A 16286-nucleotide genomic window follows, 5' to 3' on the forward strand; every position below is an offset into this window, starting at 1 on the left:
CCCCCGGGCCCGTCGCGCTCGGGGGGTTTGTCTGGGCTGAGGCCAAACACACGTACGTTTTTTTTCCACATTCATCTCGTCTCACCTCAGCAGAAGCTCTTTATTCCCTCCCCCCTGTCCCCCCTACTGCAATGCTCATTTCGTTATCGTCCCGCGTCCTTTTTCTTTTTTTTTTTTTTTTTTGCGCTGAGGGTCTTTTCTTCATTAAATCTGAGAAACAGTGAGGGACTGTGTGAACACGGAAAGCGGAAAAGAGGAACAGATGGGGTAAATTGAGGAGGGCGCGAGAGCGAGAGAGGCGACGGAGAGAGAGGTAGTGATGACAGTCCAGGAGCTCGTGGTGAGCGAGAAAAGAGGCGCGAGAGCGAGGCGAAGAAAAGAGGCGTGCATGTGCGGCTTCACAATGCGAGAGCCTTCAGCATTGGTAGGCAAGAGGCCTTCTTGCCTACACACACACACACACACACACACACACACACCGGGTTTGTTTGTGCGTGCATCTACTCTTAATTAAGAAATAATTGCTCTCTTAATCGCTGCCGGGGTAATCATCTTGTGCTCGTTGTGCCATTGTGCATTTGGGCACGTGCTTGTCTGTGTGTGTGTGTGTGTGTGTGTGTGTGTTTGTGCATGCATATTTGCACCTGTAAAAATCGTCAGGTGCTAAAGCGCTGAAGTCGGGCTGAACGATAATTGGTCCGATTCCCCGTTGTCAATTTGACGCCGATTCGCTGGTTCAGTTCTCTCGCTCTCTTGCATCTCGCGTGCGCAGATGAATCCTGTGATGATGATGATGATTTTTTTATTTATTTTTGACTGCATCCCTCCCTTGGATAACGGTCGTGCCGCCCCGAATATGGGTTATCAGTCATCGGTGGCAGCAGGTTGTAAATAAAGTGCTATTTATCGGACCTATTAGCAACGCCCAGTAAAGCCCGCCCTGTTAGCCGGTGAATTAGCTGCCGAGGAGGGACCCTCCCCGTCCCGTGCCTTCCTTTCCCGGTCGTTGCTTTGGCCGAGGCTGGAGTTGAACAGAGGCCAGGACAAGATGCCATCATCTCAGCCATGAGCAGGCGGCCGTGATGCATGACTGCTGATGAAAAGCCGCCCTGTTTTTACAGCGCTCAACATTTTGTTGGTTAAAAAGCGGCGAGCTTGAGTTCTTCAAAAGGGCCTGTGTTTAAGTGTCTATTACATCCTGCCCTCTGAAGAGACTGTATCCTGCAGTGAGAGGTGAGAGGAGACTGGACCGGCCAATCAGTGCTCGGTATTGACCGGTTTGCATACGAGATATGTGACAAATACCCTGTTTCGTTTTGTCATTTTGGCTCGAAATGAAAAAATGGCACACTACAATTCTGCTAACCTCCAGAATAACCCATCAGACTGACGCTCGAAGCCTATTGTTCGACGATGGACAGGTCATTTTGACTCATGTCAAGTTATGACCTAGCATTAAATATCAATTCTTTCAGTTTGAAATGCCATGACCTTTCCATGTTTGGGTTCACTGGGAAGTGTATTTAGTCTGGGCGCAACAGGAGACAGAGATGAGGGGCATCCTTTCATGAGCGTACTAACGTCCAATTAGTTCAAATAAACTGGATCGTTGACGATCCATTTACTAATTGTGTTTTGACTGGTTCCTCCTAGTTACGTTTCCGCATTCGGATTAAGTAAAAATGCATAGCTGCAGTTTTTTTTTTTTTTTTCTCACATTTTCATTCTGAAATACATGGTACTGCATATTTGGAGTTTGCTATATTCGTTTTGCGATTGTGATTCAAAGAATATTCACAAATGCTAGCTGTACTGTTTTTATTCAGTGATATTTGTGAAATTTGCATAGATTTGCATTATTTTGATTCACAATTTTGATTGCATAGCACCAATATGATTCAGCAGATAGCCAGATTTGAATATGACACTTCCTCACCAGTGGGAGAAAACTTAATCAAAACTATGAATGAACACATGTGGAGTTATGTACTTAAGAAAAAGTGGAGACCCGGCCTCCACAGTCACCGGACCTGAACCCAATCCAGATGGTTTGGGGTGAGCTGGACCACAGAGTGAAGGCAAAGGGGCCAACAAGTGCTAAACACCTGATATGATTTTTGTGATATTCGTTTTTTTGATTCACATTTGATTCACAATACAAGAAGAGTCCAAATATTTACCACCGGACATCTGGACGGCGGTGGCCCGACTCTGAACTGAGCTGAATCAAACTTTTTCAAATGTAAGATGATAATATCGTTTTCAACTACCATTACTGCGCCAGAAATCAGATACGGCCTTGCTGGCGTCTTGACCTCTCCCCTTCGCCCGACTCTCCTCGCACCCGCTGATGCGCAGGTAACGCGCCAGCCTTGTCTGCCGTTGCCGCGCCGGCTGTCACTCACCGACATTAACAGCTCAGCTGTCAGACGGACACGCGAGACGCCAGCGTCCGATTGTCTGGCGGAGCGGGTAGACGGCGGGGCAAGACCTCCGTGAGCGTCCCGTAACCGGAGAACGGAAGTCTCGGCCGCTCCTGTGGGTAAGCTATACTCCGCCCGTGTCGTGAGGGAGATGGGCTTTTTGGCCGCCACCTAAGAGCCTCTGCGAACGGCCCCCCCCGCGTCACCTGAGATCAGCCGAGCCATTTGCAGCCGGATGGGTTTCAAGAAGTTAATGGTACGACCCGATTAATATATTTCATTACGCAGTGAGGGTGGTGGGGGGATAATACCATGGCACTCATCAAGAAGAAAAAAAAAGAAAGGAGAAGCCCCGAAGACGCCTCTGTTTTTCCCATTCACCGGAGGTCAGAGGTCACGTAAGCCTTTGAAGGCATGAATTCTTCCTCTGGGAGGGAGGAATCTCTTGCTGCCTTGCTTAATCCGCCAGTTAAAGAGCAATTAAAAGTTTAGCTGGGACTTATAAAGGGGCAGGGGGCTGGCGGAGTTTGGGGAGAGGCGGACAAAGCGGGATTTCCTTGTGTCTGTTTTATTTATTTTTTTTAAACACTCATCAGGCATGTTAACGAAAAATGTTCCAGAGGCTTCTGTCCCGGCCGCACGGCTGCAACGCTGGTTACGAAGCCAGCAAGATGGAGGGAGGGAGCCCAGAAGATAAACCAGGCCGAGCACAGAAAGGGGAAAGGATGCAAGGGACCAAGGGGAAATATCACGTTTCGGCAGATAGCCGGATTTGAATATGACACTTCCTCGCCGGAGGGAGAGAACTTGAATTCGGGGGTGAAGGAGAAGCGTCAACTTCGTTTTTTCCTCAATTGTTTTCCTATTAACTTTTTTTTTAAACAAAAGAAATGTGTACAGCTATACAGCACCTTCTCATTCAATGTGTTTTCTTTATTTTCATGACCATTTACATTGGTAGATTCTAACTGAAGGCATCAAAACTATGAATGAACACATGTGGAGTTATGTATTTAACAAAAAAAGGTGAAATAACTGAAAACGTGTTTTATATTCTAGTTTCTTTGCTCTGATTACTGCTTTGCACACTCTTGGCATTCTCTCAATGAGCTTCAAGAGGTCGTCACCAACAGTCTTGAAGGAGTTCCCAGAGGTGTTTAGCACTTGTTGGTCCAGCTCACCCCAAACCATCTGGATTGGGTTCAGGTCCAGTTACTGTGGAGGTCAGGTCTCCACTTTTTGTTAAGTACAGAACTCCACATGTGTTCATTCATAGTTTTGATGCCTTCAGTGAGAATCTACCAACGTAAATGGTCATGAAAAAAAAAAAAAAACACGTTGAATGAGAAGGTGTGTCCAGACTTTTGGCTTGTACAGTGTGTGTGTGTGTGTGTGTGTGTGTGTGTGTGTATATATATATATATATATGTTCACCTTTAAACGAGGAGCAATAAAGGGTCAGCAAACACCCTGGGGAACAACGGCATGGAATTAATCCAGAGTTCAAGGTCACAGCATCGATCGCTTACAGTCATACAAAAATCCCCTTTTTTTTGTTTTATAATACTGTTTAGAGGAAAAAGAATGTAGTTTCTTTTCTTTTTTTTTAAACCATGCGCAGATTAAAAGGAGGTAATGGAAAAAGTGGACCGAAGTCAGAACATCCAGCTTTGAAAATCAATAGCGCCTGATTGCTCAACATCGGCCACTTTTTTCAGCACCGCGGTGACTAACCAGAAGGGAATTTTTGGATTTCCTTCAGCGGCTGCTCTTTTTTGTGCCAGTGTTTAAACCCGCAATCAGCATATCAGAACGCTATTGTGAAGTGGCCTTTCAGGCTGATGTGACACAAGGACGATCACAGGGCTACCGGAGGGACGTGTGCAGGTGACGGAGACACACCTGACCGGCTGCTAAAAAACAAGTCACTGGAGTGAAGGAAAGGACAACATGCGCTCAGAGCGTCCATTCAGAGTCTCGGATGTGGAACGTGTTGTAGAACGGCCCTTTTTCCTTTTGTTCTATTTACGGATAGATTCCGTTAAGCGCCGCCCACTCCCTTCGCCTCACACACACGCACACACAGACATTCTGAATAGTTCTGAGCGGTGGGAGTAAATGGAGCTCGACGTGCCGGGTGATCCCGCAGCCCGGGCCTGACACCCAATCCTCCTTCAGTCGCGGGGCCAACACAAACACCCCGCCCCGCCCCAGCGCCGCCCCTCCTCCTCTTACCCCCACCCTGAACCTGTGGAGGTCCGGCACTGACCTCCACCCAAAAATCTCAACTGCTGAAAAGGGAGAATTTGAGAAGAGACGTTTGCTTTGGCTCGCTTTGTCTCCGATAATGTTCGCTTTTCGTCAGACGGACTTTTCTTATCTCCGCAGCTGCCGCGGGACTTTTCTTTACAAATACTTCCCCCTGCCTCTTTAATATGAGTTTATTCCTGCTGCACCTATATGGTGGCGGACCTGGTCTTGAATTATCTTGACTGCTTACAACAATTTTTTTTTAGGTCGTTTATTGCCAAGAAGATATTTTTGGTGCAGATTCATAATTGCTACGGGTGTCATCATGGATGTGTTACAGAGGCTTTAGTTTCCAAGTAAGAAAACTATTATAGCATGTTGCGTAACACTGAGAATCAGATAGTATCCCGTGATGCAAAAAAAAGAGGATTAAAAAAATAAATTTGTAGAAGAAATAAAAGGGATTAACAATAAAAGTAGCATAAAACAAATTACAGTTTATTTTATGGCTTGGCTGAATGCATATAGGGTCAAAGGTAAAATCCATTACTAGCAAAAAAAAAATATTTAAAAACCCAAGTCACCGCGCCTTACTGGATTCCCATTCCAGACTGTGCTTTATTTCCCATTTTATTGTCCCTCACACGTCTAATGAGACAGACAGACCAGAGAGAGAGAGAGAGAGACGCACTGCAAGCTGGCGCGTTGAATTAACGTTGCTTGCTGACATAAGACTTTAGGAGGGGAGACAAACTCGACTTGACCGGATCGCTGTTCTTGCAATTCACTCCCCTCTTCTTCTTCTTCTTCTTCTTCTTTTTTATTTTTCATTTTTCAGCCTCTTTTCATGTCAAGGCTGATGAGGCAGGGCCCCGCGCACCTTTAAGTGTTCGCGTCGGGCCGCCCCAGGCCAAACCGGAGCCGAGTTTGGGTTACAGTACCTATTCTGCGCACACAAGGAAGCCCTGTGCCTGTCAGCTGTGCTGCACATTTAGACTTCACGGTGGCTGAGGAAATGAATCGGCTCATTTTATGGCCTCGCCAGCGTAATGGATGCGCGCTTTGCATAGCGTATCCCTTCGGCATTCATCAGCCGAGACAGCTGGTGCCGCTCTGAAACATGCCTCGCCTCAGCTTGTGTGTTCAGCGCATTGTGTGTGCGCGCGGTGCCTGTCCGTGTTTGATGATCAGATAAGGGGAGCCCTTACGCTTAATGGCCGTCTCCCACAATGCCCAGCGTCTGGCGGTGTTGACTTTTCGAATGGATTTCAGATCAGATGGTGCTGTCTGTTTGTCCCGGTGATTAGTGCTCGACCGTGGGAGATACAGCACTTTAGCCTGAAGGCTTCATAATCTCTACCTGACAGCCGCTCAGCCTGGACCAATTCAGAGCCCACCATGCGCAGGCAGGTAAAGGTTACGTCCAGGGGCCCGTGATTGGCTCCGGGTTTTCTCGCCCACCTCATGTGTTTCTACTTTAGGGAAGGCGGCCGTTTAAGGCGCCTTCATTCAGCCTGGCATCGGCAAGGTTTTAATCAGCTAGGTCTGTACACTCCCCTCTCAATCACTCATTCGGGAAGAGCAAGCCAGGGAGGACGGTTGAAAGAGCAGGGGGGGGGGGGGGGGGGGGGGGGGGGGGGGGGGGAGCGCCTGGAACACATAAAAATGTAGGATGAAAAAAGAAAAGGAGAAATAAGAACCATGCGTCTAGGTATCCCACACTTTTCCAACGTTCCTCATTAGGGGCTGGTCTTCACCTAGTTCTTGCCCATCTGTGGCCAGGGATGTGGTCCTTCTGGTGAAGATTATGGGTTTCAGTAATGAGATTATATTGAAGCGAACAGGAGAAAGTCAGATGTCGTACTAAGAGAGTTTTAGTGTTTGCTGTGATTTGGCGATATTGATTGAAACAGGAGAAAGTGAAATGAAATGAGAGATTTTAGAGTTTGTCAGTCCTGGGGTTTCCTGTCTTTCCTTATTAAATACCCAGGCTGTTGTTGGTTTCAGGTGTGGGGTGTGGTTGCTGCTGGTTTTAGGATTTTTGTAGGGATTTGATGACTTTAGCTGTAATAGGAAGGAATGCATTGGCCCTATTTTAGGAATCTCACACATACTGTAAAGTTAATGTAAATAAGGAGATACATTTTTTTATAAACAGAATTAAAATAATTTACTTTTTTTTGGGAGAGCGCAAACCAAGGTGCAAAAACACTGTCTTTCTGGGGATTAGCTGGAATTGGAGTTGGTTTAAAGGTTTACTGGTACTTTCTAACGTGGAATTAAACAGGATTTAATGTTTTTGTGTCACAGTCCTGACTTTATGCGTTGCTCCAGTTCCATGTTCCGGGCAGAAGTTTCATATTAACTCTGCGTCTCCCTAATTACCTGATTGTATTTACCTGTTGTGTGTAGTATACATGTATCCTGTTTGCGCCCTCCGGCCGGTCATTGTGTGTGCACCGTGTACCACTTTGAGTGGCTATGGGCCTTTTGTTGTCCAGTAAATCCCCTGTTTTGTGAGTCGTGTGAATTCGTCCTTTTTTCCCTGCCTTGCACCGATCATGAAACTGTGCCTTCACTCAGGTCTGTCTGTGGTACCAATATGGTCGATACTGATGTTAGCGTAATGAGAAGCCTTCCAATTGAACATCCTGGACTGTTCATGCTTTTCCATAGGGTTGGAAAGGGATTCTGTCCTTGCTCTTGATTTGGGCACAAAAACACTTAACCCTGAGTGTCTCCAGGGGGACTCTCCCTGTTACTGCTGATTGTAAGGTGCTCTGGATTAGGGCATGTGATAAATGCTGTAAATGTCAGATATAAAAAGTTTGGTAGCAACAGGGACCAATATCACGCTGAAAATAAGAAACCATACAGTTGAATGCACTAGGCTTGGCTGTCTTTTTTCATTTCATTAAATGAGGCTGTCAGAGCTCTTTTTCCATTTGAAGTTGAACCTCTATGGGTGACAAGGTTGGTTTGATGGTTTGCTGGGATTTAATGACATTGATTTAATCGGTAGAGAAGTCACTTGGGTTTAACATAGATGGTCAGGGACGGCTATCAGAAGCAGGAGTGCTGTAAGAACGGGAGCATTTTTTGTTATTTATGGTGATTCTGTCAAAAAACGTTTCCTCCGTGTTTGCTACAGCAGTACGGGAAGAGCCTTGTCAAGCCAATAAAGCTGAGTCTGAACCAAGATGCCATCAAATCGAGAATAAGCGATGAAGAACAGAGGCGAGGCATCAGCCCTGCAGGTTTATTTTCAGAAGGCCATTGCGTGCATCTGATGATAGGTCTCTACCCACAAACCTAGAGATAGAATGAGAGAGAGAAGGGCAGGAATTGTTCATTGGTTGTGGCAGCCTTGAGTCTTCTGTGGATCCTCCTGACACTTGGTATGATTTTGTTTCATTTCAGGCTTGGAGAATTGCATAAATATAAGCATTTTGATGCACTTCTCAGCGGTCATTTGATAAAGTAAATAATAAAGCCTTCATTAAGAAGTTGTTATACAAATTGCAGGGTGGTGTACTGAGATGGACTGCTTCATAAGGTGATGCATGATGTAGCTGGATGGATGGAAATTTATTCTGTGTAAGAGGGCAATATTCTCAGTGTGTAGAGTGTTCGCTGATGTTACAATGACTAGTTCACCCCCAAGAGAGCTTGAAAGGTGTTTTTGCTGTTACCGCTGTGTCACTGAGCAAGACACTTAACCCCGAGTGTCTCCAGGGGGGACTGTGCCTGTCACTGACTGTAAGTCGCTCTGGATACGGGCGTCTGGTAAATGGCGTAAAATGTAAATGCTGAATTCAATTGCTGGCATGATAGAGATGATGGTACTAAGATATCCATAGCGGAGTCTAATTCAAGTTAAAGTGAACTCATGGTGAAGTATCCTACACTTCACCATGAGTTCCTATCATGCTGAAGCATCCTACACACGGGGTAGAGAATGAACAGCCATGGAAAAGAAAAGAAAGAGATTTATTTATAGAGGTGAGTTTTAACTTTTTTTTTTTTTATCTTGAGAAATTTCTCATGGTGTAAGAACAATGACACTCAAACAGGGGGGCCTGAGGCTGGTTGGGTAGTCCGTTCCTACTCGCTCTTCTTCTTCCTGTCTGTTTATTTATGTAAACCAGAAGACGTAATGTCGTGACACTAGCGAACACACGCGTTGCATCTTATATAACGTCGTGAAAGTCTTTGTTACCATCTGGCATATGTTTTGTTTGACCACCATTGCTTTCATATTTTTGTTCATTTTTCTTCTTCCTTTTAAGAGCGAGGGCCTCAGATGGTTGTTTTCCCAGCATCCAACTTGTCTAAATTTCCATTAATTTGTGTGGGATGTGAAAGTTTGAGGAATTTGATTAGGAAACGAAGGCCATGGTACTTTTCAAGGGGGGTGATGGGAGCCGGTCGTAATATCAAAACATCATTTATTGCATTATTCTCGAACTGAAAAAGAGCCAAACAATGCTCCCCCTCCAGGGTTCTCTTTTTAATTATGCAACAAATGTTTGACTATCCAAGTGAAATTTCTATGAATATTTATTTCAATTCATTTGTATTGTGCTTGTAATTATATGGAAACATGATTTATTGCCAAGATTGCAGCCACATTAGCTGGGAATGAATAAATAAAGAAATAAATTAATGAAATGAAATGAGGAAGGGGAGCCTACCACGTTATTATGCAGCACCCGGCTGATGAGTTTCCCAAAGGCTGCTGGGAGTTTTTTTTTTTTTCTCAGAAACTTCCACAAAACTGTTGCTGTCCAAGTATGATAAAAGAAATGTAAAAAATAATTATTCAGAAAAGCAGATCTCTGTGTGTGTGTGTGTGTGTGTGTGTTTTAGTACATGAAGGCACTTCACTCCTGGTAGCCTAAAAAAACGGCATTATCTTAGTGGGGCAATGGCGGCGGTTAGGGAAGCGGACCCGTAATCAGAACGCTGCCGGTTCGAATCCCGAAGATGCCACTGAGGTGCCACTCAGTACAGCACCGTCCCCACACTTCTTCCCGGGCGCTTGTCATGGCTGCCCACTGCTCACCAAGGGTGATGGTTAAAAGCAGAGGACATGTTTCGCTGTGCTGCAGTGTATCACCATGACAATCCCTTTACTTTCACTTCACTTTCACCAAGAAAAATCCACAATATGAAATGATTTCCAACATAACACTGTTTCCAAAACTGCTTCAAAGGTTACACCGTCACATCTATTCAGATGCCCATTAAGACTAATGACGTGTTATAGTGTCAAAATCAAAAATGAATGAATGAAAAGAAGATAGAATGAAAGAGCGAGCAGAAGGAAAATAAAGAGAAGTGAGTGATGTGTCCTGCTTAATATTGCGTGGAAGGAGGGTGCATGAAGGGGAAGGGAAGGGAGAGAAGCAAGCACCCTCGCTCTACACAGCCTGTAATTAATGAAACACATTGCTGATTCGTTATGCAGTTTATTTGCCTAATAGACGCTCCATATGATCATTTGGAATATAACACGCACACACGCACGCACACACATGTGACAAAAGCAACTCAAGTTCCTGTAAAAGCACAGGAAATATGTGTTGTAAGTTGTTTTTTTTACCTGCTGGGGTTATGGCAGGACTCTAAATGAATTACTTCAGACATGCTCACACAAACACACATACATACACACCACATATAACATGCTTCTTATTTAAAACTCACATGCAAGCACCCGAGTGGTAGTAGCCTAGTGGGTAACACACTCGCCTATGAACCAGAAGACCCAGGTTCAAATCCCACTTACTACCATTGTGTCCCTGAGCAAGACACTTAACCCTAAATTGCTCCAGGGGGGGGCTGTCCCCGTAAGTACTGATTGTAAGTCACTCTGGATAAGGGCGTCTGGTAAATGCTTTAAAATGTAAAATTTTTCTGAGTTCTGGGGCAGTGGTTGCCTAGCGGTTAAGGAAGCGGCCCCGTAATCCCGATCCGCCAAGGTGCCACTGAGGTGCCACTGGCCAAAGCACCGTCCCCACACACTGCTCCCCGGGCGCCTGTCATGGCTGCCCACTGCTCACTCAGGGTGATGGGTTAAATGCAGAGGACAAATTTCACTGTGTGCACCGTGTGCTGTGCTGCTGTGTATCACATGTGACAATCGCTTCACTTTACTTTATAATTAAAGCACACACACACACACACACACACACACACATATGGAGCCATCATCAGACCGACAACACACACTGTGGATGTCTTGGAATGCAGCAGGGACACAAAGGCTATTAGACTGTGGTTCATTTGTGAAAAAAACCTTATTTATTTATCCATTTCATATTTCTTTAGAACAGAACCCTTATATTAGGTGAATTTGGGAGATAATGTTTGGTGCAGTGACATATTTCAATGTAATGAAATTTTCTGCATTGCAATTTTTAGAGATGCTGAAATTCTGATTTCAAGCAGAATCAAAATAAGACTTGAACTAATGCAGTTTACAAGTAATGAATACAGTGTGTATGTGTGTGATGGTTGAAAATCCGCCTTTTTGTCATTTTTATATGCATATTCATTTATTATACGAACTAGGCCATTGTTATGATGCTCTTTTGTACAGAATTCTAGTTTCTTCGGGCTGATGGAAGTTTCTGTACCCATTCTTTCCAGTCGTTTGTGTAATTCAAGCACAAAAGGCCAAAATAATACCTGGCAGTCGCACTACCACTTCTTTGTTAGCGGTGGCAGTGACACACACACAAGCAAACACACACACACCACTGACACCTCAGCGTCCCTGCTATTATTGTTCCCTGTCAACTGAAAGGGCAGACGCCACATTTGGGTGATTTTGCTCTCCGACAAGACAGCAGCAATTTCGCGGTATCGTGTTTTTAAGGAAAACATTACTTCCCCGGGTTACAGCAGTGGTAATTTTGACCCGCGAGTGTCTCAGAGGCTGAGGACTAAAATGGCACAAACACACACACTCTCTCTGACACACCTGCTGAAATAAACAGGACTTGACTGAATTATGATCATCAGACTCATCTTCGTTCGCCCCCTCTCTAATAAACAGAGAAACATACGTGTGTTTTGCACACTTAGAATTATGAGACACATGGAGAAATTTCCTCTTACATCTATGACACTGTCACTTTAAATATGTTTTATGAGGCCAAATTTCCCGTTAACTTGACAGCTTAGTTCGATTATATATTTAAAAAAAAAGAATAATTCTGAAACTTTTCAAGCAAGGACATTTCATACCATGTATATAATAGTAATACAATTAGAACATCAATAAAAAAAAATAGTTCTTTTAATGCATCGTTGGGAGCATTGGACATTGCTGGTCAGGAGATATGTTAAGTGTCAGGTACAGTAAGTTGACATGCTTTGTGTATAGGTGTGATTGTGTGTGTGTTCGTACCCCCTTCCATGCCCCCACTGGGACCTTATTTATTCACCTTGTCCCATATTTTAGCTCTACAGTGAACCCACGGAGAGAGACCTGGCCGTCCTTCAGAGCTCCTCCGCTATATTTAAACCTTCATCTGCACTTCTGTCCCGTGGGCTTTCAACTCACTTTCACTCCTCAGGCCCCCATAAAAGTCACACACACACACACACACACACACATACAGCAAAGAGACTTCAATTAGTTTTTTTGAGGAGGGGAACCTCCCATAGCATGCTGTGCATGCATAGCCTCCTTGTAGCTCCATGTATTAATCTGGTGCTCTAATCCAGATTGACTTCCATCGCCGACATTCTAGGTTCCCTTTACTTAGAGCAACTATGGGTTCTGTGTGTTGCTCAGGGACACGGTGCCATTAGCCGGGCGTTTGTGTTAGTGAGGTTCTGAATTTGTGGGTTAGGTCCTGTCTGCACCACCACCCATCACCCCACCCTCCTGAAAAATAATCCCCTTCAACAAGCCCCTCAACAGTCCAGTGACCCCCGGAAATCTCTTCTCTTGTAGCCGTTCCGCCGAGTGACTTTCTCGGTGGTGAGCCAGCCCCAGGACCCCCACCACCAGGGATCGCTGCAGAGCTGCTACGACAGCGGCCTGGACGAGTCGGAGACCCCCAGCAGCAAGAGCTCGACGGGGCCGCGGCTGGGCGCCCTGCCCCTGCCCGAGGACAGCTACGAGAGGACCACGCCGGACGGGAGTGTCGGTGAGGCAGAGCACATGGAAAATGGTAGGGGCAAAGACACGAGTGAAACCCGACTAAAAAAAAAAAAAAAAAAAAAGGCCAAATTTTAAATAGCCGAAAATATTTAAATAACCGATGGCGCTCCGAAATGCAGAGACATAGAGGAGAGTAGCGGTGAGAGTAGTGGAGAGTCGCTGGGTGAGGTTCCGTTTCCGTTGTGTGTTGTGTACCCCTCTCTGTGTTGTTTTATTTCTTTTTTTTTGGTCGTGAGAGATGCCCTCTTTCTGTCCCTTTGGTGACACTTTTTTACCTTGTTGAACCGAGTCGTTTTTTTCCCAAACACCGACGGCACATCATCCTTTCTCAATCTGGAGATTGAGTGGACTTTAATCAGCTTCCGGATTTGGCACTTTTTTGGCTGGAGGATAAATAGGGGCAGTTTTAGGACCCATAAGCCCTCGCTCCACGACTGCCCATCTCTTTTGCCTGCCCCCTGTTTATTATTCCATAACCAGAAGTCCCCCCAGGCGGGCCCCACACTCCCGGCACTACCATCACCATCGCTGGCGCTTCTGCTTGTGAGAAGGGGTCGGGTCAGGTACGCCGTTGCGAGCTTTCTGTTTGTAGCGGCGCGGCCCGGCTCTGTAAACACAGTCATCTTCAGCGGGCTGACCCCGAGGTGACTGGGAAGTGAGCGCCTTTCTTCTCGGCCAAAGCGGTAATGGGCCGGCGATACGCGGCTTCGCGGCCACTTCACAGTCGTTCCGACGGCCTTGCGGCCTGCTGCTTGCTGCCAGCCAATCAGGAGCCGGAACTTGTTAATGGACCCATTCTTCTAATGACAGGCTTATAATAACATTATATATATATAACATTATATAAATTTAGACATGGTATGGTGCATAGAACTTTCCTACAGTGGCTCCGAGTGGTGGCGGGAGGGGCTATCGATCCACTGGATTTGTTGAAATGAGGAAAATGGAAGTGGAAGTGGAAGTTTTAACCCCTGGGCACAAAATCCCTTGTCCTTGGCTGTGAAAGTGGAACCATTTGCCCCTGGACGTTTATGAAATGTACATTTTCAGTGATAACGTGACAGAGTGCTGGGTAGAGGGAGTGTCAGGGGGCATTTCACTTTTATATCATAAACTTTATATGCTGCACATACAGTCTAGAAGAAAAAATAAATAGACTTTTTCTGCATAACGACGAGTTGTTGAGTAAATAACCGGCATGAGAACCACCGAACCCCTCTAACTTCATCCATTTATTGTATTATGAGATGCTTGGTAACGATTTGCCTTTTTTACGGTGCTGATGTAGATTCCATCAGTTGGTTAGTGAAGAAATTCCATTTCATTTTACACAAACGTAAAATAAAAAATACCGTTGTGGTCTGTCAATTGCAGCCTTGTAAGCGATAGTATAAATGTCAATGAAAATATGACATTTTGCGCAAATTATCATATCTTACGTTGTAATTTATTGTAATATATGGAAATATACATATGTGAAAATGTGCACTGGATCGGAAAGGGGCAATGTCTAAATTATATCTCATTAGATCAGATTAGATCAAATGTAATCAGATCATATTACAGTAAACTGCAAACTGAACCCTTGTTAAGGTCATCGCTCAGTCCGCAACACAGATCCTTTAAAGTAAAAAAAAACCTCATAGAACCCTAGAAGCGCTGTTGGCAACGTTTCTGGTGCTTTAAATCCATTACTTGGGAAAATGATGCGTTCTTTTTCCTCGATTATTTCAGTACCGCATGCCAGTAGCCCGTAGCGCAGTGTTGCCATATCTGGGATGGCTGTGATCCGCAGGAAGTGGGCGGCATCATATTTTTTTTTTTTCGTGTCATTTGTCAGCAGTAGAAAAAAAAAAAAAAAAAAAGAACAGGGACACATGTTCATGCGGTGAGTGACAAACGATCCGTGAATGAAGTCTCATCCCACGTACCCGCTCCGCGCTTTGTTTTTCTATCAGCCATTTTTTTTTCTCTTTTCACGACTGCATCAGTCTCTTTCAATTTCTTTCTTATTCCTCTGCTTCTCTTCCTTTATTTCTCTTTTCTTTTTTTTTTTATTTGGAATCCTCAAGGTCAGACAGAGCAGAACAGATGAATTGGTTTTCAACAAATAAGAAAAGTGTCCTGCACAGAAACACACAAACAACCAAAAAAAAACAACCATCTGGGACACTGTGTGTGTGTGCGTGTGTGTGTGTGTGTGTGAGAGAGAGAGAGAAATTGTGAAAACCTCTGCCAGTGACCCCATGGTGCAAGTGCGTTTCCTACGGTTAAAAGCCCACACGGCGGCCTCCTCACCAGAGCAAACATGAGCCGGTAGCTCACACGCCCTTCAGTGGGGGGTGGGGGGTGAAGGGTCACGCGCGCGGGCTGCGGCACAGAGGGTGCGAGGGGCGACGCTCCGGCGGCGCGTGCGGTGGCGTTTTAATTGGCTTAGCTGTGGCGGGGGTCAGACACGCTCCAGTGGGGCCCGGCGACCGGCGTTGGGATCGTTCAGAGCTCTTAACGCGCTCGGCGGGGGAGGATTGACACCGAGCGCCGGCCGGGTCCAGACTCAGCAGTTTTGTATTTACTGGAAATGCCTGTCATTATAATGACTTGTACTTCAGAACAGGGCTTTTAGGCTCACGGCTGATAAAAAGGTCCAAGGACTGCTGATTTTCCGGGCTGCCTCTACCCATGACAAAGCTCCTGTTACCAATCAGAATCTGTAATTAATAGGGGAAGCTGAAATGATATACCTACAATATGTCTATGTCTGTCTGTGCTCTTCAGTTTTTAACTATGCTGATTGCTTGTTTTAATATGACGAGCAGGGGTAAGGCATAGTGTAAAGGCCTTTACACTATGCCTTACACTATCGTTACTAATGCCTAGTGGGGCATTAGTGGGGCAGTGGTGGCCTAGCGGTTAAGGAAGCAGCCCCGTAATCAGAAGGTTGCCGATTCGAATCCTGATCCGCCAAGGTGCCACTGAGGTGCCACTGAGCAAAGCACCGTCCCCACACACTGCTCCCCGGGCGCCTGTCATGGCTGCCCACTGCTCACTCAGGATGATGAGTTAAATGCAGAGGACAAATTTCACTGTGTGCACCGTGTGCTGTGCTGCTGTGTATCACACGTGACAAGTTTGACATTAAGGGCGCCGTCTTTGGACTGGCACTAAGCAGAGCACTACATGCAATGGTAAAGCATAAAAGAAAAAGACATTTGCACACGTGACATATAGGTGCAGATTGTCAGAAGTCACTCAATCATCAGGGTCCCCCATTTTCATGTAGTCATGGACACTGTGGAATGGGTGACAGAAAAAAAAAAAATATATATATATATATACTCACACACACACACACACACACACACACACACACACACACACACACACAGAGAGAGAACTGCCAAGTTCTTCTTGCCTATTTAATCAGGACCTTTGCG

At 45.4% G+C, this 16286-nt stretch overlaps 1 protein-coding gene across 4 annotated transcripts in view; it reads left to right on the plus strand.

Moving 5' to 3' along the window:
• pcdh7b (protocadherin 7b) overlaps window positions 1-16286 on the plus strand; it is a 121979-nt gene that overhangs the window by 45333 nt on the left and 60360 nt on the right. For 2 of the 4 annotated variants that reach the window (XM_028975388.1, XM_028975399.1), the window contains exon 2: window positions 12643-12838. The exons of 1 other annotated variant lie outside the window; for it this stretch is intronic. In XM_028975388.1, the coding sequence (XP_028831221.1) occupies window positions 12643-12838 (196 nt within the window). Of the gene's footprint in view, window positions 1-12642; window positions 12863-16286 lie in introns of all 4 variants that reach the window. One more of the 4 variants, XM_028975382.1, reaches the window with a different exon arrangement.

Source organism: Denticeps clupeoides, chromosome 1 (assembly GCF_900700375.1).
Source record: "Denticeps clupeoides chromosome 1, fDenClu1.1, whole genome shotgun sequence".
Classification (NCBI taxonomy): domain Eukaryota; kingdom Metazoa; phylum Chordata; class Actinopteri; order Clupeiformes; family Denticipitidae; genus Denticeps; species Denticeps clupeoides.